Source organism: Bufo gargarizans, chromosome 7, assembly GCF_014858855.1.
Source record: "Bufo gargarizans isolate SCDJY-AF-19 chromosome 7, ASM1485885v1, whole genome shotgun sequence".
Taxonomy (NCBI): Eukaryota; Metazoa; Chordata; class Amphibia; order Anura; family Bufonidae; genus Bufo; species Bufo gargarizans.
The window spans coordinates 163,599,582-163,622,701 of record NC_058086.1 but is presented as its reverse complement, the minus strand read 5'-3'; the positions used below and the strand labels follow the sequence as shown (position 1 = coordinate 163,622,701).

The 23,120-nt window shown below is 46.1% G+C and overlaps 1 protein-coding gene across 2 annotated transcripts in view; it reads right to left on the bottom strand.

Annotated features, from left to right (window-relative positions):
* Nucleotides 1–22,468, bottom strand: part of ABCD3 (ATP binding cassette subfamily D member 3) — a 73,776-nt gene extending 51,308 nt beyond the window's left edge. For both annotated transcript variants that reach the window (XM_044300722.1, XM_044300721.1), the window contains exons 1-2: nt 22,322–22,468; nt 2,363–2,399 (exon numbers count right to left, since the gene is read on the bottom strand). In XM_044300722.1, coding sequence (XP_044156657.1) covers nt 2,363–2,399; nt 22,322–22,419 — 135 coding nt within the window. In that variant the 5' untranslated portion in view covers nt 22,420–22,468. The remainder of the gene's footprint in view (nt 1–2,362; nt 2,400–22,321) is intronic.
* Between the last annotated feature and the right edge of the window lie 652 nt (nt 22,469–23,120).

The window sequence follows — 23,120 nt, the reverse complement described above, 5'->3', positions numbered from 1 at the left end:
GGAGCTGAGCAAACGGATATATAGATTTGAGAGACAAGAGTCGGTATAAATTCTATTATATTGATGTCAATCTCTAGTTACTGACAGCTTCTTGCTGCAGAGACAGCCGGCAATCACCAAGACTGCCCACCGGACTCCTAAGGGAGCACAGATTCAAACCAAGGGTGGTCCTCCAAAAGTAGATGGCCAGTATGTATTATACATAATGCAACTGAACACCATGAAATGTGGTCTGGACATTGGGGTGGTCTTTTGGAGCGGTTTCACCATGTATAAATCTGCTCCTCCTGCTCTGTAACATGATGCTCAAAAACCGTAAAGGATATTCAATGTGACTTTTAAAGGGGGTTTTCCAGGATCCTGATATTGATGACCGATCCTCAGGTCATTAAAGGGGTTCGCTCATCTCAGACAATGGGGGCATATCGCTAGGATATGCCCCTATTGTCTTATAGGTGCAGGTCCCACCGCTGGGATCTGCACCTATACTGAGAACGGAGCCCTGAAAGTGAAGGAGAGCGCACTGCGCATGCGCAGCCGCCCTCCATTCATTTCCATGGGGCCACCGAAAATAGCCGAGCGCCGACTCTGCTATTGCCATCTGCTCCATAAAAATGAATGGGAGCACGGGCCGCGCACGCGCAGTGCGCTTTCCTTCACTTTAATGGGAAAGCCGGGAATTAGCGCTTTGTCGTGGACGGACCCCGGGAAATCTGGGGTCCTCCAGCCACAGCGCTCCCTTCTCTATATCCACCGCTGGGACCTGCACCTATCAGACAATGGGGTATATCCTAGCGATATGCCACCATGGTCTAAGATGGGAATACCCCTTTAGTATCCAATTGGTGGAAGGTTACACACCGAGCACCCCCACTGATCAGCTGTTCCCTGTAGCCTACAGCGCTGGAACTAGCACTCTGAATGGAAGAGGAGGCACAGCGCTGTTCAGGGTGTAGTAGCTGCGCTAGGCCAATACACTTTGAACGGGAGCTATGTTTTTATTTTTTCATAATATGTGTCCACAGGTTGTGTCTGGTATTGCAGCTCAGCTCCACTGGCGTGAATGGGGGGTTAGCTGCAATACCAAAGACAATCTGATAGGTGTAGAGGTGTTTCTGGAAACCTAACCCTAGACAACACCTTTAAAGGGGTTTTCTGTGAATCTGATATCCTCAGGATAAGACATCAATATCAGTTCAACAGGGGTTCGACTCCAGGTACCCCTGCTGATCATCTGTATGAAGAGGCCTTACCACATAGGTCATGTGAATGATGTTCTTAGAGCCCTAGGTGCAGCTCAGTACTATTCAAGTGAATGGGCCCGAGATGTAATACCAAGCACAGCCACTATACAATGTACGGCGCTGTGAGGAGTCCACAGTGCTCACCGGAGCTCCAGTAAGCACAAGGATCTCTTCGAACAGCTAATCAGAGGGGGTGCCGGAAGTCGATTAGACCGTCAATATCAAATTTCTGGAGAACCCCTTTAAGCTAACTGTACAAATGTTGGGAGCTGATGGGAGATACAAGATTTGAGCGGGTTCAATTTCAATTTAAAAGGCCCTTTGTTATGCCAGGAGATCAGCTGCTACCAAATATTTCTTTGTTCTCCTCTTCCCATGCATGCTTATAGGGGACAACGAATTAAAGGGGTGTTGCTCTGGTGGGGGACTGGGAAAACCCACTTAACTACTTCATGCCGCAGCAACTTTCCGATTCTTACATCCTGCCTTTGCGGAGCCATGACTTTTTTTATTTTCCCATTCACATAGCTATAAGAGAGCTTGTGGGACAAATACAAGCCCCCATCTGATCACCTATGCCATAGATCTAAATGATTTACCATTGCAGTCCTAGTAGAATATGTTCTCAGGCTGGGCTGGATATGAATTTCGTTATGGCAGGCCTCTAAGGCCCGAAGCTGCCATTGCAACCAAACGGTTCCCCTCGATCTCGGAGCAGTAGAACTGTTCAGTCACTGGGAGCACTAGAAAATAACTGCTCAGGTGCCGTGGTCACAATTGATCACAACATCTGAGGGACTAAAAGTCCACAACTGGCGTTATCACCAATCAAAGACTCTGTCCCATTGAGCCAGCTGCTGAGCGGGCGTCATCTTTATAGACCCGACACATGTACGCCTGATCTAGTGAATGGGTTAAAGTGCTCTTGAAAAATTAAAGCTGAACTTTTATTGGTTGCAATGGGCAAAATGGCCAATTTTTCTATTAGACAGTTTTGATAAATATGGCTCAAAGTCTGAGTGACACCAGACAAGCCGCTTCACCATGTGACTGCGAATGGTCTCTTTCCGACATCATTCAGCTACATGAACAATTCTCGAGTGGATCACGATACTCACCTCATTGTTTTGTACTGGCGTTTTCCCATTTTTCTTCCTGCAGAAAGAAATAGCAAAGCTTACTACACAGGCACCTACAGATCACAATTTTTTTTATATATCTGAATAAAAAAAATAAAAAATAATCACAGCTACTGATATTAAAAGAGGTTATACAGTCAATTATATAAAGAAAAAAATAAAATAAAAGGTTAATGTGTTTCTTTCTGTGCCTCGTGTGCACTGAGTGTTAATCCACTGACGGCCTAAGACAGAACATGTGCCATCTTTTAATGGTGCAGAGGTACGGACCCCAAAGCCCACGGAAGCGCTTCCCATCCTTGACTCCGCTCGGCAAAAGATAGGTAAAGCCCGCCCATCAGAGCCGGTACGTCACTGGGAACACAGCTGGGCGGCAGTGTGTTCTTATAAACTAAAAAGCCTTGGCCCTACTCGATACAGCGGCCTGCCTGGGTGAAAGTGTGGGCTGAACCCAGACAACCCCTTTAAACGCAGCATTGTACTTTGGGAAAACGTTTGATATGTCAGTGACAGATCAACAGTTTTGATTGGTGAGGGTCTGAGTGCCGAGACCCCTGCTGATCGGTAGAACGAGGAGAGAGAAGTGCTCGCATATCGTGCGCTCTCTCCTTGCTGCAAGAGCTGGAATTAAGACAGGTCCACTGTGTCCACCTCCTGCAGCGCGGAGACAGAGTGCTATGGGAGCACTTCTCTCTCTCCTCATTCAAGCAATCTGGGGAGGGTCTCAGCACTTGGGCTCCACCACCGATCATAACCTGTGATATGTTACTATGACAAACATATCCCCAAAGTACAGGGACACATTAAAGAATGGGGCGGAAATGATGCAGAGAGGTCACCAAAAGCATTACATCGGCATTCTAGGAAGCATACGTAATCCACCTGGGCAGGACACGCTCTTTTACCTAGTTTCGCACTAACATGTTGCAGAACCTTTGGCCTACTGCTTACACGCCCGACACAGATCAAAGTTCAGCCAGCGTGAAGATCTCTCAGCCTAGTGATGCAACCCAATGCAAGGAAACATAACAGAGCCACACAGGTGCTGTATGCCATATGACGGCGACATGCCTCTAGGACACAATTTCCGAAATGCAGCGCGGAGCTGCAGTACATTTTTTCTTTTTGAAGAGAACTTTCAGCCAAGGAGGATTACAAATAACTCGCCATAGCTTTATTTCTCTGTCAATGCAGTTGTATGAGAGCTTGGTTATTTTTTTGCAAGGTGAATTTGAATTTTTTAGGGACATCATTTTGGAGTATATATAAAATATTAACTTTTATTACCTTTCGGCTTTGGGGTGTAAACGGGGAGGGGGGTCGCTGTTCCGCCAGTGTTTTTTGCATTTTAAATTGACAACATTCAGCATGCGGCATAACTAGCATAATACCGGTATTCTGTGGCTCAGTACAATTATATTGATAATAAACATGTGCCGTTTTTACAGAATGTGTTATTTACTACTTTTGCACAATAACAGCAAGTCTCTTTATATCGCTGCATTCCAAGAGCCAGAACTCTGCTTTTTTACATTCTACATGGGGCGGTTTAACATGTTATCTTTATTATTAGGGTTCATGCAAACAGTGTGATAATGTGTGTGTTTTTTCTACCACCTACACAAAATAAAACCACTTTAAACGAAAAAAAAAATATATATATTTTAATTAAAAACTTTATTAACTTTTTTTTACAAAAAAAACGGATGATGTTATGTATGGCATCCGTTTTTTTTGCGGATCCATTGTAATAATGCCTATCCTTGTCCGCAAACTAGAAAAAAATAGGACATGCACTATTTTTTTAGCGGAGCAATGGAACGGACATACTGATGCGGACAGCACACTGTGTGCGGTCCTTGTTTTTTGCAGACCCATTGAAATGAATGGGTCCGCATCCTATCCGCAAAAAAAACGGATCGGACACTGAAACAAAATACGGTCGTGTGCATGTAGCCTTAGGCTGTGTCTGCTGTACAGGTAATATAGTCATGTTAGGCCTTGGTTGCCATGTCCCTCTGCCTAGATGTCAGTCACTAGGGACCTCTGTATCTAAGACATTAAGTGGCTTTCAGTCAGTGGTGGGCTGCCGCGGTGATCCGGAGCACCGTATTAGCGCAGCTTGGGAGCTCCGTTCAGTTACTGCTGTCTGCACCAGGATGGTGTGGGCAGTGATGACCGAACAGACTGAGGCCTCATGCACAAGACTGTTCTGGTCCGCATCCGAGCTACACAGTTTTTGCAGCTCGGATGTGGACCCATTCACTTCAATGGGGCCGCAAAAGATGCGGGACAGCACTCTGTGTGCTGTCCGCATCCGTTGCTCCGTTCCGTAGCCCCGCCCAAAAAAATAAAAATAAATGAGATGTCCTATTCTTGTCCGTTTTGTGGACAAGAAAAGGCATTTCTACAATGGGCCGCCTGTTCCGCTCCACAAATTGCAGAAGGCACACGGGCGGCTTCCATGTTTTGCAGATCCGCAATTTGCGGATCGCAAAAAACAAAACGGTTGTGTGCATGAGGCCTAAGGGTCCATTCGCACGTCAGTATTTTGTAATTCACATACATTCCGCAAATTTGCGGAACGGAATAAGAGCCCATTCATTTCAACGGCCCTGCAAGAAAATGCTGTCCGCATCCGTTGCTCTGTTCAGAAGGGAAGGAACTAAATCACAAGCGTCTCAGTCAGATACTTCGTACCCTGGAAGTCACCCGTGCCCATTGGCCAGCAGGCATTATACATGAGCAATGTAATCCCTCATTAGGTGCAGCTAGGAAACACCATATAGATAAGCAGATAACTCCTATAGGTTCCCATAAAACTGTACAGCGCTGACATTAGTGAGAATGTTTTCTTGCTTTAAAGAGGACGATGTCAGTTCTCGCTTATGACACTGTATATCAAGCCACTGTTAATCCGCTGCCGGCTATGTGTAAAGGCTGTTTGCTTTGGAAACCACAAGGTTAGAGATGTCGCAGAGCCTTCGACCCAATGAAATTCGCTTTTGAAAATTAAAAAAAAGGTAAGAGCAGCATGGCAGAAAGGCAAGCAAATACAATGCGCTACAAAGGTTACCCTAAAATACAACATGTTGCGGTTTGCCCTCCGGTCTGGGAACGCAACTAAATGGAACAGAATGCATTTTGGAGCCCAACGTTCTGTTCAGTTTTGTCCCCATTGACAATGAATGAGGACAAAACTGAAGAGTTTTTTTCTAGGCATTGAGCCCCTATGATGGAACTCAATACCGGAAAAGTTAAACGCTAGTGTGAAAGTAGCCTTATAGGCCACACATGCTCCTCGAATTCTCTACCCAAGGAGAGTTAGAAACCTCCCAAATCCTGACTTGGCCTCTCACCCAGTTAAGCCAGTACTCTCTGCTCTGCACTGACGAGGGACAATCACCCTGAAAAGCTGCCTGCAGATGAGATGCTGACTTATTTTATATCAGCGTCATGTCTCAAGGACTGTTTAAATGGTCAAAAATGTTACAGGATATCCGCCTTACATCGGATAGCATTAGAGGTAGAGCTGGTTAAGAGCTCATTTGCATCCTTTCTCTATACTTCTAAAATACATGAGATATAAAATGTGTGGTGTGTGTGAGGATAACACTATACCTGCCCATTACATGACTTATATTCAGCATTTTCCAATAGTATGCTCCTCCAGAGGTGCCATCTCATATGGTCTTCCTTGAGTGGTTGTAGACTAGCTGCTATACTGTACACAGAGGCGATCCTGCTCTGCCATCTCTGTAGTATACCCCCGGAGGCAGAAGAAGCATGGAGGACACTACACAGCAATACTGAGCAGTGTAGCCGTGAATCCAGCACTGGGGTGAGAGAAAACTTACTAGAGCCAGCAGCAGCGCACCTGTATCTCTACCTTTCTCTCTCTAGCAGTTCACTACTGCTCTCTAGACCTCTACGGGCAGCATGTAACCAGATTCCTCAGCGAGTCGATTATCCATTTTGTCTTTCGAGATGGATTTTAGATGTGAACTGAGGTAAATGATCAGCTTTAGGCTACATTCACACAACCGCAAGTATTTTTTCAGTCCGCAAAAAATACTGATGACATCCGTGTTGCATCCGTTTGTTTTTTTGGCGGATCCATTGTAACAATGCCTATCCTTGTACTGAACTTTTTGCAGGGCTACTTTCAACAGTGTTTGCATAAATCGGTTGTACGAGTTTATGTAAGAAACTTTGTAAAATGCCACCGCTTCCCCCCCCTCCTCTTTTTTTTTAGCACTTTCCTCCTGGTATTTTTTAACAGGCTGGCGTTACTTACACCAGTCGCAGTATAAAGTTCGTTGTCGCAGAATGTGCCAAATTTAGAGGCTTGCGCCTTTTAATAAACCGGGTGCATCTGAAGGCAGAAACTCAGGCCTATGCCAGCTATGTGCCGGTGTGGATTTGAACTTTCATTTACTCCACTTGACGGCACAAAGGATTAGGCAATGTGGCCTTCAGGATCTGCACTGCTCCTCCCATTGAGAGGGGCTTAGAGGGGAGCCCTGTAGGCACCGCACCTGTTATCTGGAAACATTGCCGGTAAAGGTTCATGTATTATTGAGAGCAGTGTGACACAACAGGGACATGTGCTGGGACAGTCAGCAGCCGCCCTCCGCAGATCGAGAGCTCAAGGATTTGTTTCCAGCTCATAAATAGGAAATTATAAAGTGGAGATGTATTATTTGGAGAGCTGCTAAAATATACACTGACTAGTTGCCTAAATAACAACTCCCTAATATATCGTTAACGGTCAGGATGTAGTGTTACGGGTCCGCAATCCACACCATTTCTCTACAAGTCCTTCCACTGCATTTCATCATTTCTATGTATGTATTGAAAGTGTACGATTCCTCAAACAAGTTCACATGCGACTCCTGGATCAATGAAAATTATAGGGATTGTCTCACTGGCATTTATCATGTAAAGAAAAATGAATACCAGGCACTTACTAATGTCTATGATTCTCCATATTGCCTCCTTTGCTGGCTGGATTCATTTTTCCATCACATTATACACTGCTCGTTTCCATGGTTGTAACTAGAGTTGAGTGAAGGGAGCTTCGGATGCTTCATCCGAATTCACTTCATTGAAAACGTCGAAATAACACAGTACGGAGATTAGTCTCCGTACAGTATTAGAATGTATGGGCTCCAATGAGCGGAAGTTAGTTATTCGGAAAGTTGCGCCTGACTTAATTGAATAACTTTGGTAATTTATTTTTAAAGTGGAAAACCACTTTAAGGCTGGTTTCACACGGGCGTGGTGGATTGGGGCCGGATGCGTTCAGGGTGCGTTCAGTGTAACTCGCACTATTTTGCAAGCAAGTTCAGTCAGTTTTGTCTGCGATTGCGTTCAGTTGTTCAGTTTTTTTCCGCGCGGGTGCAATGCGTTTTGATGCGTTTTTCACGCGCGTGTTAAAAACTGAATGTTTACAAACAACATCTCTTAGCAACCATCAGTGAAAAACGCATCGCACCAGCACTTGCTTGCGGATGCAATGCGTTTTTCACGCAACGCAGAACTGATGCGTGAAAAACAACGGTCATGTGCACAGACCCATTGAAATGAATGGGTCAGGATTCAGTGCGGGTGCTATGCGTTCACGTCACGCATTGCACCCGTGCGGAAACCACGCTCGTGTGAAAGGGACCTAAGGGTCCAGTCACACGTCCGCAAAATGGGTCCGCATCCGTTCGGCAAGTTTGCAGAACAGGTGCGGACCTATTCATTTTCAAATGGGGACGGAATGTGCTGTCCACATCCGCATTAGCAGATCTGCACTTCCGTTCCGCAAAAAAACTAAAACATGTCCTATTCTTGTCCGCAATTGCGGACAAGAAAAGGCATTTTCTATGACAGAGCCAGTGATGGCGGTCCACAAAATGCATAACGCACATTGCCGGTGTCTGTTTTGCAGATCCGCAAAACACATACAGACGTGTGAATAGACCCTAAAACTTGAAACCGAACTCAGCTTCTAGTACCAGTCAGAACCGAAGCAGAGTTCGGTTTCAAGTGGCTTACCACTTTAAAATTCAACTACCGAAGTGATTCAATGAAGTCACGAGCGACCTCGCGAATAACTTACTACCGCTCATGGGAGCCCATACATTCTAATACTGTGCGGAGACGAATCTCTGTACAGTATTATTCCGAAGCTTCCCAAGCTCACTTCCCTCAACACTAGTTATGACCACTCTGCAATCCAGCAGTGGTGGCCGTGCTTGCACACTACAGGGAAAAGAACCAGCCTATCCGCACTCCCATGGTCCCAGCCACCAGAGAGGCCGGCTTCTTTCCTATAGATAGTGTAAGCACGACCACTGCTGCTGGATTGCAGAGTGGTCGTAACCCCTGGGAAGTGTATAATGTGATGGAAAGATGAATCCAGCCAGCAAAGGAGGCAATATGGAGAATCACAATACATTAGTAAGTGCCTTGTATTAACTTTCTTCACATGATAAAGGCCACTTACTGAAGTGAGACAACCCCTTTAATGAAGATCTCTCCATATAACCAGCTGGGCATCACTTTGGTCTGGCACAGAGGGCTCTCAGCTCATGACCATCTCCTTTTGGGTGGTTTTACTGGTTTTCACTGCAGTGTCTCCCTCTACATCCTTCCTACAAGGTGGCACTCCTGGCCATCCGGCTGTGTAGGAAACTAAGGATAGTTTCACAGTAGCATTCGGGAGATCCGTCAGGGAACAGCCTGCTGGGTCTCTCTGGATCTGGCATAGCCAGAAGCTACGTGAATGCTGTCCGGCCTCATTAACTATAATGGGGACCAGCGAAGATCCGGCCACAACTCGGCAAATATACACACATTTGTCAGGCCAATTCTCAGCATATTTGACGGGTTGCGGCCGCATCTGTGCCAGTCTCCAGGAGAGTCAATGGGCCAGACGACATTCACGTAGCTTCCGGCACTGCCGGATCCAGAGAGACGCGGTAGGTTGTTCCCTGCTGGATCTCCCTAGCACTAGTGTGAAACTAGCCTAAAGAACAGCTCCAGTCTGCAATGGTGGAAACAAAGGTTTTTAAAAATTGGAAACCTTCTATTGCATTATATTTTATATAATAAAAAGTATTTTGTGTGAATCTGAAATTCAGAGACTGGTATGCGGGTTTAAATCTGAATGGAATACATGTCATTACTATATACTAAGGCTACTTTCACACTAGCGTTCGGGGATCCGCTTGCGAGTTCCGTTTGAAGGCTCTCACAAGCGGCCCCGAACGCATCCGTCCAGCCCTAATGCATTCTGAGTAGATGCGGATCCGCTCAGAATGCCTCAGTCTGGCAGCGTTTGTCCTCCGCTCCGCTCAGCAGGTGGACACCTGAACTCTGCTTGCAGCGTTCGGGTGTCCGCCTGGCAGTGCGGAGGCAAACGGATCCAATGTAAGTCAATGGGGACGGATCCGTTTGAAGATGACACAATATGGCTCAATTTTCAAACGGATTCGTCCCCCATTGACTTTCAATGTAAAGTCTGGACGGATCCGTCTGAGCTACTTTCACACTTAGAATATTTTCTAAAATATAATGCAGACGGATCCGTTCTGAACGGATCCCATCATCTGCATTATATGAGCGGATCCGTCTGGGCAGACCCCAGACGGATCCGCTCTGAACGCTAATGTGAAAGTAGCCTTAGCTCTTTGTTCTAGTTTACTCTGGTTCTCCCAGGAAATAGGTCTGTGATTATCCTGTATCGGCCTCCTGCACACAACCGTATGGCTTTTTTAGTGTTTTGCAGTCTGTTTTTCACGGATCCGTTGTTCCGTTTTTTGTTTCCATTGTGTTTCCGTTCCGTTTTTTCCTTATGGCATATACAGTAATTACATATATAAATCTGGGCATAACATTTTCAATTGATGATTCCGCAAAAAAAACGTAACGAAAGACATACGGATGCATTCCGTATGTGTTCCTTTTTTTGCGGACCCATTGACTTGAATAGAGCCACGGAACGCGATTTGCGGGCAATAATAAGACATGTTCCATCTTTCAACGGAACGGAAAAACGGAAATGGATTGCATACAGAGTACATTCAGGTTTTTTTGTGGAACCATTGAAATGAATGGTTCCGTATACGGAACGCAAAAAACAGCCAGTAACGGGGGGGGGGGGGGAACGGTCGCGTGCAGGAGGCTTTAGGCTGTATTACACCTGCCAATTTTTCAGCAGATTGATCGCTAACAAGCATTCATACAAATCTTGCAGTGTAAGGCCTCTTGCACACGTATTTTACGGAACAGAACAGCCGGCCCCTAATAGAACAGTCCTATCCTTGTCCGTAATGCGGACATTAATAGGACATGTTCTACTTTTTTGCAAAACGGAAATTCGGAAACAGAATGCACACAGTAATTTTTTTTTTTTACGGACCCATTGAAATGAATGGTTCTGCATACGGTCTGCCAAAAATAAATAACGGAACCGACACAAGAAAATAGGTTCGTGTGCAAGTGGCCTAATACTGCCACGACTGCACGATGAATGAGCTTGTTCATTGGGGCAATTGTTATTTTTAAGCAGGCTTAAGCCCTTCAGTACCGAACTACTTTTCACCTTAAATCCCAGGCAAATTTTTGAAAATCTAAAATGTGTCACTTTATCCAAGCCATTCTCGTGACACATTGTACTTCATGAGAGTGGTAAATTTGAGTCGATATATTTCACCTTTATTTATAAAATAATCCAAAATGTACCAATAATTTGGAAAAATTCACAATTTTCTAAATTAAAATGTTTCTAACTTTTAAAATAGATAGTAATTCCTCATAAAATAGTTATCAATCAACATTCCCCATATGTCTGCTTTATGTTGGCATCATTTTGTAATTATTTTATTTTTTTAGGACGTTAGAAGAAATTTTTTCAAATTTTCAATTTTTTTTATTTTTTTTAGCACCAATTCAGTGATTTTGAGGGGGCTTACATAATGAAAACCACCCATAAATGACCCCATTTTAGAAACTACACCCCTCAAATTCACCCCTCAACACTGATGTTATAAACTTTGTTAACGCGAGGTGTTTGACAAGAATTAAAAGAAAATTGAGGTAAAATTTCAAAATTCCACTTTTTTGGTAGCTATTTTATGTTAATCCGTTTTTTTCTTGCAACACAGTAAGAGTTAACAGCAAAATAAACCTCAATATATAATACTCTTGTTCTGCAGTTTACAGAAATACCCCATATGTGGTGGTAAACTGCCCTATGGGCACATGGCAGTGGTCAGAAGAAAGGAGCGCCATATGGATTTTGGAGGCAGATTTTGCTAGAATGCCTTTTAAGCGCCATTTTGTATTTGAAGAGACCCTGACGTGCCCTTACAGTGGAAATCCTTAAAAAGTGACCCCAGGGGTGTACTGAGCACTTTTAAGCGTTTAACAGAATTTGGAAACACTTGGCTGTGTAAGTGTTGCTTTAGCCCCAAATTTTTTATTTTCACAAGGGATAACAGGAGAAAAAGCACCTCGTAATCGGTTACCCGCTTTCTCCTGAATACGGCAACACCCCATATGTGGTAGTAAACTCTGTGGGGGCACATGGCAGGACTCAGAATAGAAGGAGTGCCATATGGCTTTTGCAGCGCAGATTTTGCTGGATTGGTTTATGGGTGCTATTGGTTTTTATTTTTTTAAGCGATTGTGGGGGCTCATTTTTTGCGGGTTAAGTTGACGTTTCCATTTGTACCATTTTGGGGGTACATAAGACTTTTTGGTATTACACTTTTTGTGAGGCAAGTTTTTTTTTTTTTTTTTTTTTTACAGCATTCACCTGAGGGGGCATATAAATGTGATATTTTTTTGAGCAGGTTGTTACGGACGCGGCGATAAATATAAAAATGATGGACATATTGGGTAAGTTTTACACAGTGGAAACCTTTTCGAACAGAATAAAATCTTGTTTTTGTGTTGCCATTTTCTGAGAGCCATATTTTTTATTTTTTGGGCGATTGTCCTAGGTAGGGTGTCATTTTTTGTAGGATGAGATGATGGGTAACATTTTAGGCAAAACACGCCTTTTTGATCACTTGGTAGGTATTGCACTTTTTGTGAGGCAAGGCGACCAGAAAATGTCTGTTTTGGCACAGATTTTTTATTTATTTTTTTAATCGGAGTTCATCTGACGGGGTGGATCATGTTCCCTCCCGGCAATCGCCTGCTTACTGGGGGAGGAGAGCTCTACTATTACATGAAGCGATCTCAGTTATATCATTGTGCCATCGCTTGTCCAGCATGCAGTCTAGTCATTTGCCGGCGGCAGGTCACTATTAGATAGCACGATGTGCTGCCAGCAAATGAGGACTTGCTCAATTAGCTTGTGTAATACAGGCATTACATATGCCGATAGGGAGTGAACAATAAAGCACACCAGATGTGTAAATGAGAGCAAACTGCAATAAAATGCTAAATAAGCCATTGCTCAAGAGTCTGTATGAGGGGTGGGGGAGGCCAACAGGTTCTTGGATAACAGACAGGTTGTGAACAAAAATGGGGAGCTGTAAAAAACCTGGAGGGGGGGGGACGGACTCAGAGATGGGAGCCACGGGGACCAAAAAAAACGCCTGTGTGTGGTAATTACGTCCTGTAAGCTCATTGTATAATCTTATTGCGTCAACTTGGTTAAGTAATAGTAAGTAGTGTTCACAAGTCTATTAGTAATATTTCTTTATTTCTTGTTCCATATTATATCTCCATAGACCTGTCAATAACTGTAACATCAGGCCATAGACTTCTATTATGAAGGAATGCAATACAGGCTTCCGTGGTGCATGCAGTCATAGAATTCAGTTATGGTCCGTGGTAGCGGAATCCATAACGGGATTCTTAGATAACCTGAACCTTGTACGCTGAACTTGAAAACACAAGTTCGCGCAACAGTACCTGACAAGTAACCCTGACACATACTGCCTAGTGTGAAACGCATAAGCACATCCGTTTATTGGTAACCTTTGCCTTACTATGGCCATGCCGCATCTTCAGTTCACACGAGTTAATAATATAAGAAAACAAGATAAGAATCGCTTGCTAAGAACCTGTCCAAGGTTGCGTAATGAAGGCAGCAATAAATAACTTCTACCGCTGTGTGTAAGAGGGATGCCCTGCAGAGCAGTGACCGCCAACTCCACGCATGCTTCAGCCATGATGGGGTTGCAATGAACCGTATGGTTTAGACCAGTGGTCCGCAGCTATGACCATGTGCATCAGCAACAGACACTGTTGCAAACATACCCAACCCTACGGACATCGCCATCGTGGATAGTCTAATGCGCACATCAAAGAGGGCAACAGTGAATCTACAGATTTCTTGTCTCTCCTCAATTCGCTTCCGAAAGCCATAACATTTAAATTTTTTTCTGTTAACCTTTTGTGCAAAGGGCTGTAAATTTTATAGGAACCATTTTGGGGTTCCTATATTGTATTCTATAAGTTATTCATTTTCTTGGGGGGGGGGGGGGGGGGGGTTGGGGAAACTACAGCAATTCCGCCATTGTTTCTTTGGGAGTTGTTTATATCGCAATATGTCTCCTTCAGTCGGCGAGTCGTTACAATTCTAGTACTATCAAATTGTTATCATTATGTCTCATTACTTCTGAACAATTAAAACACCTAGTTTATAATAAAAAAAAAAAAATTTGCGGGTCATTTACTAAATAAAGACTTGTCACATCTGTTGCTGTCTATGCACTGGAAAAGGAGTAGCTTTCCGCTGTAACGCGCTCCCATTTTCTGGTGCACATGTTGTAAAATGAGTCACGCCATGGAGGTCCTGCCTCTGGGCTAGTCTCCTTCGGAAAGCGATAAAAAGACTCAAATTTGGCCTCAAACTGGCGCTTCAGACAAAATATTCAACTTTTCTGCACCAGAAAATCACAGATCAATAATGAATGACTTCCTTAAATTCTCCGTTGTGGAGCTTTAGGAAGGCTCGTTTTTGAGGAACAACTTGCAGTTTTCATTAGTATCATTTTGGGGTACATATACCTTTTGGATCGCTTTTTATACTTATATTTTGGAGGTAGGATGAACCTAAAAAATGCCCTCTGGCCCCTTTTACTATAGGTCCATGGGTCAGCTAAATAGTAAAATAAGTAGTGTTGAGTGAACTTGTGTTTCAAGTTTGGAGTCCAAGGTTCGGAATATCTAATTCTGTTATGGATTCTGCTACCACGAACTATAACTTATCGTCGGTGGTAGCGGAATCCATAATTGAATCCTTATATAACCCGAACTTGAAAACACAAGTTCGCTCATCCCTAGTCATAAGCAATTTCACCTCACCAACAAATCTGCCGTGTGAGAATATTCTCTTATTGGGGTAACCTATACCAATAATCAAGTCGAGTGAAGACTGAAACCTTCATAGCGAGACACTGGGGAATTACTGGCAAGTACTAAGATTTCCCGACTCAACTGTTCTTCTCGCATAATGGATCCTTTGTCCTATTCTCCAGCGTTGGGTCAGGAATTCTAGTTTTTGTAAATCTGCTTATTTTTTTCTTAAAGGAACATAACTAATCATCTTCAAAGTAAAATAAAAATCCACCCTTTTTTCAGAAATGGTGGCGGCAACATAATCTATTTTCTACCAATAAATTAAGTAAAATTTTAAATTAGCCTAAGGCCTCCTGCACACGACAGTATTTTTTTTTAACGTCCCGCAAAACGTGGATCCGTTGTACCGTGATCCGTGCCCGTTTTTTCTTCCGTGATTTTTGGAAGATCCACGGACATGAAAAAAAAATCTAAGTCAAGTTTGCCATTGAAATGATAGGAAAAAACAGACACGGATCACGGATGACAATCTTGTGTGCATCCGTGATTTTTCACAGACCCATTGACTTGAATGGATCCGTGAACCGTTGGCCGTGAAAAAAATAGGACAGGTCATATTTTTTTCACGGCCAGGAAACACGGATCACGGATGCGGCTGCCAAACGGTGCATTTTCCGATTTTTCCACGGACCCATTGAAAGTCAATGGGTCCGCGAAAGAAAACGGAAGATGGCACAACGGCCACGGATGCACACAACGGTCGTGTGCATGAGGCCTTAGGCTCCATTCAGACGTCCGCACTTTGGGTGCGCGAACCGCAAAAAATGGGGATAGCACAAGGATGGAAAATACATGCGGCAGATCATTAGGAAGAGATGTGCAGGGTCAGTGAAACACAGATGACACCGGGACAACATAAAACGGACCCAACACGGATTGTTCACGGACAGCTTCACGGATGCATCACTGACCACCTTTTCACGGATTTGAGAACGGACACCGACGTGTGAATGAGGCTTTAGGGTCCATTCACACGCCTGTGAATGTGTCTGCATCCATTCCGCAAATTGCAGAACGGGTGCGGACCCATTCATTCTCTATGAGGCAGTGTGCTGTCCGCATCCACATTTCCGGAGTGCACCCCCAATATTCCTGTCCTATTCTTGTCCACAATTGCGGACAAGAATAAGCAGTTCTATGGGGGTGCCGGCCGGATGTATTGCGGATCCGCAATACACTACGGACATGTGAATGGACCCTTAAGTACCAGTCACACAGTAAGACCTATTGCACACGACCGTATGGCTTTTTCAGTATTTTACGGTCTGCAAAAAATACGGATGATGTCCGTGTGCATTCCGTTTTTTGCGGAACGGAACAGCTGGCCCCTGATAGAACAGTACTATCCTTGTCCATTATGCGGACAATAATAGGACATGTTCTATCTTTGAACGGAACAGAAATACAGAAACGGAAGGCAAAACGGAAATATGGAAAAAGAAAGGCATACGGAATACCTTCATTTTTTTTTTGCGGATCTATTGAAATGAATGGGTCCATTTACGGACAGTATACAGAACACAAAAAGAAGAAATGCACGGGCACCAACCTTAGGGCTCATGCACACAAACATTTTTTTGAATTCCGTATACGGAACCATTCATTTCAATGGACCCTGCGGACAGCACTCTGTGTGCTGTCCGCATTCGTTGCTCCGTTCCGTGACCCCGCAAAAATCATGAGACATGTCCTATTCTTGTCCGTTTTGCAGACAAGAATAGGCGTCTCTATAGTGGGCCCCTTGTTCCGCAAATTGTGGAAGGCACACGGGTGGCATACGTTTTTTGCGGATCGCAAAAGAAAATATGGCACAGTTGTGTGCATCCGTGGCCGTTGTGCCGTTTTCCGTTTTTTTTCACGGACCCATTGACTTTCAATGGGTCCGTGGAAAAATCGGAAAATGCACCGTTTGGCAGCCGCATCCGTGATCTGTGTTTCCTGGCCGTGAAAAAAATATGACCTGTCCTATTTGTTTCACGGCCAACGGTTCACGGACCCATTCAAGTCAATTGGTCCGTGAAAAATCACGGATGCACACAAGATTGTCATCCGTGTCCGTGATCGGTGTCCGTGATCCGTGTTTTTTCCTATAAATTCAATGGCAAACTTGACTTCGATTTTTCTTTCATTTTTCATGTCCGTGGATCCTCCAAAAAACAAGGAAGACCCACGGACGAAAAAACTGTTACGGATCACGGACCTACGGACCCCGTTTTTGCGGACCGTGAAAATAAACTGTCGTGTGCATGAGGCCTTACTGTCAGCAGCACATCATATGTTAACCCCCAGAGATTACTGCAGAACATGCTAACGAGCAGTGTCCCAATCAGTAACCTGCCATCTACCCTCGCAGCCGCTGCAGGTGGACTCTATTACACTTCACCTCACCTGAGCTTAGGGTAAGGTCACACTCAGGTTCCTGATGCAGATTTGGAAGACAAAACCGGAAAAATTCAAAAAGAGTAGAAGTCGTATCTCGAAGTATGATCCACTCCTGATTCTGGCTTCCAAAGCTGCAGACCCTCTATATACCCACTACCAGCAAATACCCCCCTGTTTCTTAGAAATATCTGCTCCTTGGAAAGCTGGGTGACCACCAGAAACCAGATCAGCCCCCAGACTGGTGGTCACCCACCTGTCCGCTTTATGGAAGGACCATAAAGTTGTCTTGATGGTGTACAAATAATGGGAGACATCTGTGTTGTAGATGTTCAGGTTTTTCGGCTGAGTCACTGTGGAGAGCAGTTACATAACGTGTTAATCTGCTTGTAAGAGAACCTGGCGCGTCTCCTGACCTCCATTTCATTAAAGCCTTCCGTCAGCATGTTGCAGAGGCTTGTACCCACCCATCTGATACTGATCGCCTATCCCCTGGATAGGTCAGCCATATTTTCCCTCTTAGAAAACCCCTTTAAATGGCGACCCCCAACTATTCCTATAAGGTCCCATTCACACAACTATTTTTGGCCCGTATCCAATTCGCATTTTTCGCAGATTGGATGCAGACCCATTCATTCCAACCAGTTTGCAAAAAATCTGGACAGCAAACTGTGTGCTATCCTCATCCGCATGTCCGTTCCGCAAAAAAGATAGAACATGTCCTATTCTAGTTCGTTTTGTGGACAAGAATAGGCATTTTTACAATGGATCCGCAAAAAAATAATAAAAACCTATGAAACACGGAAGTTATCCGTATTTTTTGCAGATCTACATTTAGCCGTCTGCAAAATATATACAGTCGTATGACTGCACCCTGTGTGTTGTGCCATTACTCTATCAATTACCAAGTCAAATAGTAACACCCAGTTGAGTAATTTACAGAAGAAATAATGACAACAGAGTTCCAAAATTGTTATTTCATGGGGAACGCAAGTAGTTACTAAAACAGACATGTCAGGAGAGGGGACGGGTCCCCCTTTAAATCCCTAACCATCTTACAGATGTCTGCAGTTAGGCTCCGTACAGCACAATGTGGAAAACTCTCACACCTCCGACAGCACTGGTGGTATCAAGCACACATACGATGGCGCCAACCCTGCACCGTGGTTTCTGTTAGAAATGGAAACCACAGCACAAGAGTGCACACAGCTTAAGGGGGTTGTCCAGGTTCAGAGCTGAACCCATATTTTCATCCCGGCAGCCCCCCTGAGGCTAGCTTCGGAGCAGGGCACGGGCTCCTTTGTTTACAATGACACTGCCGGGCAGAGGTTTCTGCCCGGCAGTGTGTTCGGTGACGTCACCGGCTCTGATGGGCGGGCTTTAGCGCTGTCCTAGCTGTTTTACAGGCTAGGGCAGAGCTAAAGCCCGCCCATAAGTGCCGGTGACATCACCGGGGTTCCTGGCAGCCCCAAGGAGAGGCCCGGTATGTCACCGGAACTTCTGAAAATGCCTTTGCCCTGCGCGATTTAGCACAAAGCAAAGGAGAGCATCGGAGCATGAACTGCTCCGATGCTCATGTCAGGGGGGCTGTCGGGGTAAAAAAAGAGGTATGGACAACCCCTTTAATAGATTTTTGACTGCTGAGCGTTTGCTATAACTGTATCAAGCCAGGGAAACCCTCTGCCTGCACTGCAGAGTGATACATTCTGCCCAAACGGATACATTGTATCAATCAGCAGAGGAAGAATGTGTGTGCTGCTAATGGGTAAGGGCTCTTTCACACTTGCGTTCTGGTCCGGCATAGAGTTCCGTCGTCGGGGCTCTATGCCGGAAGAATCCCGATCAGGATTATCCCCATGCATTCTGAATGGAGAGAAATCCGTTCAGGATGCATCAGGATGTCTTCAGTTCAGGACCGGAACGTTTTTTGGCCGGAGAAAATACCGCAGCATGCTGCGCTTTTTGCTCCGGCCAAAAATCCTGAACACTTGCCGCAAGGCCGGATCCGGAATTAATGCCCATTGAAAGGCATTAACCCGGATCCGGCCTTAAGCTAAACGTTGTTTCGGCGCATTACCGGATCCGACGTTTAGCCTTTTCTGAATGGTTACCATGGCTGCCGGGACGCTAAAGTCCTGTTTGCCATGGTAAAGTGTAGTGGGGAGCGGGGGAGCAGTATACTTACCGTCCGTGCGGCTCCCGGGGCGCTTCGGTGTGACGTCAGGGCGCCCCACGCGCATGGATTGCCCCGGGAGCCGCACGGATGGTAAGTATACTGCTCCCCCGCTCCTACTATGGCAACCAGGACTTTAATAGCGTCCTGGCTGCCATAGTAACACTGAACGCATTTTGAAGACTGATCCGTCTTCAAATGCTTTCAGTTCACTTGCGTTTTTCCGGATCCGGCGTGTAATTCCGGCAAATGGAGTACACGCCGGATCCGGACAACGCAAGTGTGAAAGAGCCCTAAGATCTGGATACAGGTGTGTCTACTCATTGGCAACAAGCAGAGAGGAACCAAAACACACCGTGCAGTAAAAAGGTGCAAAACTCTCTCCATTAGGCCTCTTGCACACGACCGTATGCCGTCCGAGATAAACAGTCCGTGAGCGGGCCATATGTCCCGGAGCGGCATTGATCGTGCTCACACAGCATCATAGATTACAATGATGCTGTGGACGTCGGGCCGCCTGTGGGACAATAAGATCATATTAGTGCAGGACAACAGCACCGCGGGGCGGCCCGACGTGCACGGCATCATTTCTAATCTATGATGCTGTGCGCTCCATCAATGCCGCTCGGGGATATAAGGCCCGCTCACGGACTGTATCTCGGAGGGCATACGGTCGTGTGCAAGAGGTCTTAGTCCTTTCGTGTCAAACCTACACATGTGACTGCTAAAGTCAATCACTGGCTCCTGCTCCGTACAGTATTAGAACGCATTTTTATGCGAATCGACTTCGGATGTTTTATCCAAAGTCTATCTGCTCATCTCTAGTTATAATCCCAGGCTAGGATCACATGCCCAATGCACGGCACAGGATCCTGGAAGAGCAGGATCACAGTACATCTCGGATAATGCTTTAGGCTAGGGCTACACTGCAACGTGTCGCGCGACAAATGTCGTTGTGTAGCCTTAGGCCTCTTGCATACTAACAAATTATGGTCCGCAATGCACAAGCACCAACCATGGGCCAGCCGCATGCGGATCGTGACCCCATTCACTTGAATGGGGTATGCGATCTGTCCGTTCCGCAAAAAGATAGGACAAATTCTATCTTTTAGCGGAACGGAAGCACGAAATGGAACCCCAACGAAAGCACTCTGTAGTTCTTCCGTTCCGTATCTCAGGACGCATCCATGACGCAGAATGCACGCGGCCGGTGTCCCATGTATTGCGGACCAGCAGTATGCGTGCCGCAATACAGCAACACGGGACACACGGTCATGTGCAAGAGGCCTAATTCACACAGTCCGTGATTTCCATCAGTGATTTTGAGCCAAAACTAGTTGCGGCTCTAAACACAGAACAGGTGCAGATCTTTTCTCTTCACATTATCTCTGCGTAGCCTCCACGCCTGGCTTCAGTTCACAATCACTTATGGAAATCACTGACGTGCGAATAAGGCTACTTTCACACTCGCGTTTGGTGTGGATCCGTCATGGATCTGCACAGGCGGATCCGTTCAGAACAGATCCGTTTGTATTATCTTTAACATAGCCAAGACGGATCCGTCCTGACAATATAAGTCAATGGAGGACGGATCCGTTTTATATTGTGTCCGTGAAAACTGATCCGTCCCCATTGACTTACGTTTGGCTCAGTTTCGTCAGACGGACACCAAAACGCTGCAGGCAATGTTTTGGTGTCCGCCTCCAGAGCAGAATGGAGACGGATCGGAGGCAAACTGATGCATTCTGAGCGGATCCTTTTCCATTCAGAATGCATTAAGGCAAAACTGATCCGTTTTGGACCGCTTGTGAGAGCCCTGAACGCTTGCAGGGCCATGGAACGCAATCAAGGATGCGGACCACACACACTGTGTGCTGTCCGCCTCTTTTGCGGCCCCATTGAAATGAATGGGTCCGCAGTCATTTTGCCAAATTGAGGAACGGATGGGGACTCATTTCTACGGCCGTCTGAATGAGCCCTTAAAGGCAGTTGTCTGACTTCAGCAAAGGGTACTTACTAATGTATTGCGATTGTCCAGATTGCTTCCTTTGCTGCTGGCTGGATAATTTTTTCAATCACATTATACACTGCTCGTATCCGGGGGGGGGGGGCCTCGTATCCAGCAGTGGTGGTCGTGCTTGCACATTATAGGAAAAGGCGCCTGGACTGTGGAAGTGCAAATAGGCCGTTGCTTTTTCCTATCATTTGCAAGCACGACCACCTCTCATAGATTTGGAGGGTGGTCGTAAACCCCCGGATACGATCGATGTATAATGTGATAGAAAAAATGGATCCAGCCAGCAAAGGAGGCAATACGGACAATCACAATACATTAGTAAGTGCCTTGTATTCACTTTCTTTACATGATAAATGCCATTTGCTGAAGTGAGACAACCCTTTAAGGCTTCAGGTTTTTGGATTCCTCTGCACAGGTGTCACTTGCGGATTCACCTGACCTCAGACTCGTCTTCGCTCCCGGCTGGTTCTGTATTACGCTGCACTTTTTCTAGGTCTTAAGGTGCAATGTACAAAGATAAACATCAGGAATTCTGGACGGAGTTCAGGAAGATGCAAAGGTTACCGGTGGGGATGACCGGATGAGCGCAGGTAAAGGCGAGGTCACCCCTAAGGAGAGGGCTGCCAGACCCTCTATATACCTGCTACCAGCTTACAGGGAATCCCCCCTCCTCTGTTTCTTAGTTCTATCTGCTCCATGGAAAGCTGGGTGACCACCAGTAACCAGATCAGCCCTCAGACTGCTGGTCACCCACCTGTCCCAGGCTCCTTGGCTGTGGAGGGGCCCATCCCCCACCATCACATGACTGCCAGTGCCAAGGAGGGCCATGCACTGCAGGCTGGCTCCACATTAGGGGGCATTCACTCATGCACCAAGCAGCACTGCAGGAGAACTACAAGTCCCAGCACAGTCAATGACACAGACAAGGAGCTCTGTCCCCGGCCTGAGCCGGCTCCGTGCCCCCGGCTGTCACCCGCCCCGTCCCCGGTGCTCTCACCTACTCGCTCCCCTCCGGAGCAGGTACAGCAGGACGAGCGCCGCCCCGGCCGCCGAGGAGTTGCGGACAGTCAGGTACTTGCTGTACACCGGCGCCATCGTCACTGTGAAGAGAGGCCAAGGAGCTGCAGCATGCCGGGAACGTCGCTAAGCCCCGCCCCCATCCCGCCCACTGTGTCATCACCATGGTGATGGGCCGCCGCCGCCGGCTCCGAAGGCCAGGCTGGGCGCTGCGGCCTACTGGTGGACGGTGCGGCCCTTTGTCTTGGGTGGTCTGTAGAGGAGCCCCCGTCCTGTGCCTCTCTAACTGGGAAATGGGGGAGACGTCAGGAGTGGTGCAAAAGAAAACTGGTTTAGTTGCCTATAGCAACCAATCAGATTGATCCTTTCCGTTTCTGAAGGTGGAATCTGGTTGCTATGGGCAACTAAGGGATCTTTCACACTTGCGTTGTCCGGATCCGTTGTGTACTCCATTTGCCGGAAGTGCCCGCCGGATCCGTAACACCGCAAGTGAACTGAAAGCATTTGAAGACTGATCCGTCTTCAAAATGCGTTCAGTGTTACTATGGCAGCCAGGACGCTATTAACCGCCTCTGGACCGCCTAACGCAGGATCGCGGTCCGGAGGCGGCTGTCCCAGGCAGAGTCACGCACCTACGCGTCATAACGCGAGACTTCCTGTGAACGCGCGCACACAGGCGCGCGCGTTCACAGGATCGGAAGGTAAGAGACAGGATCTACAGGCTGCCAGCGGCGATCGTTCGCTGGCAGGCTGTAGATGCGATTTTTTTTAACCCCTAA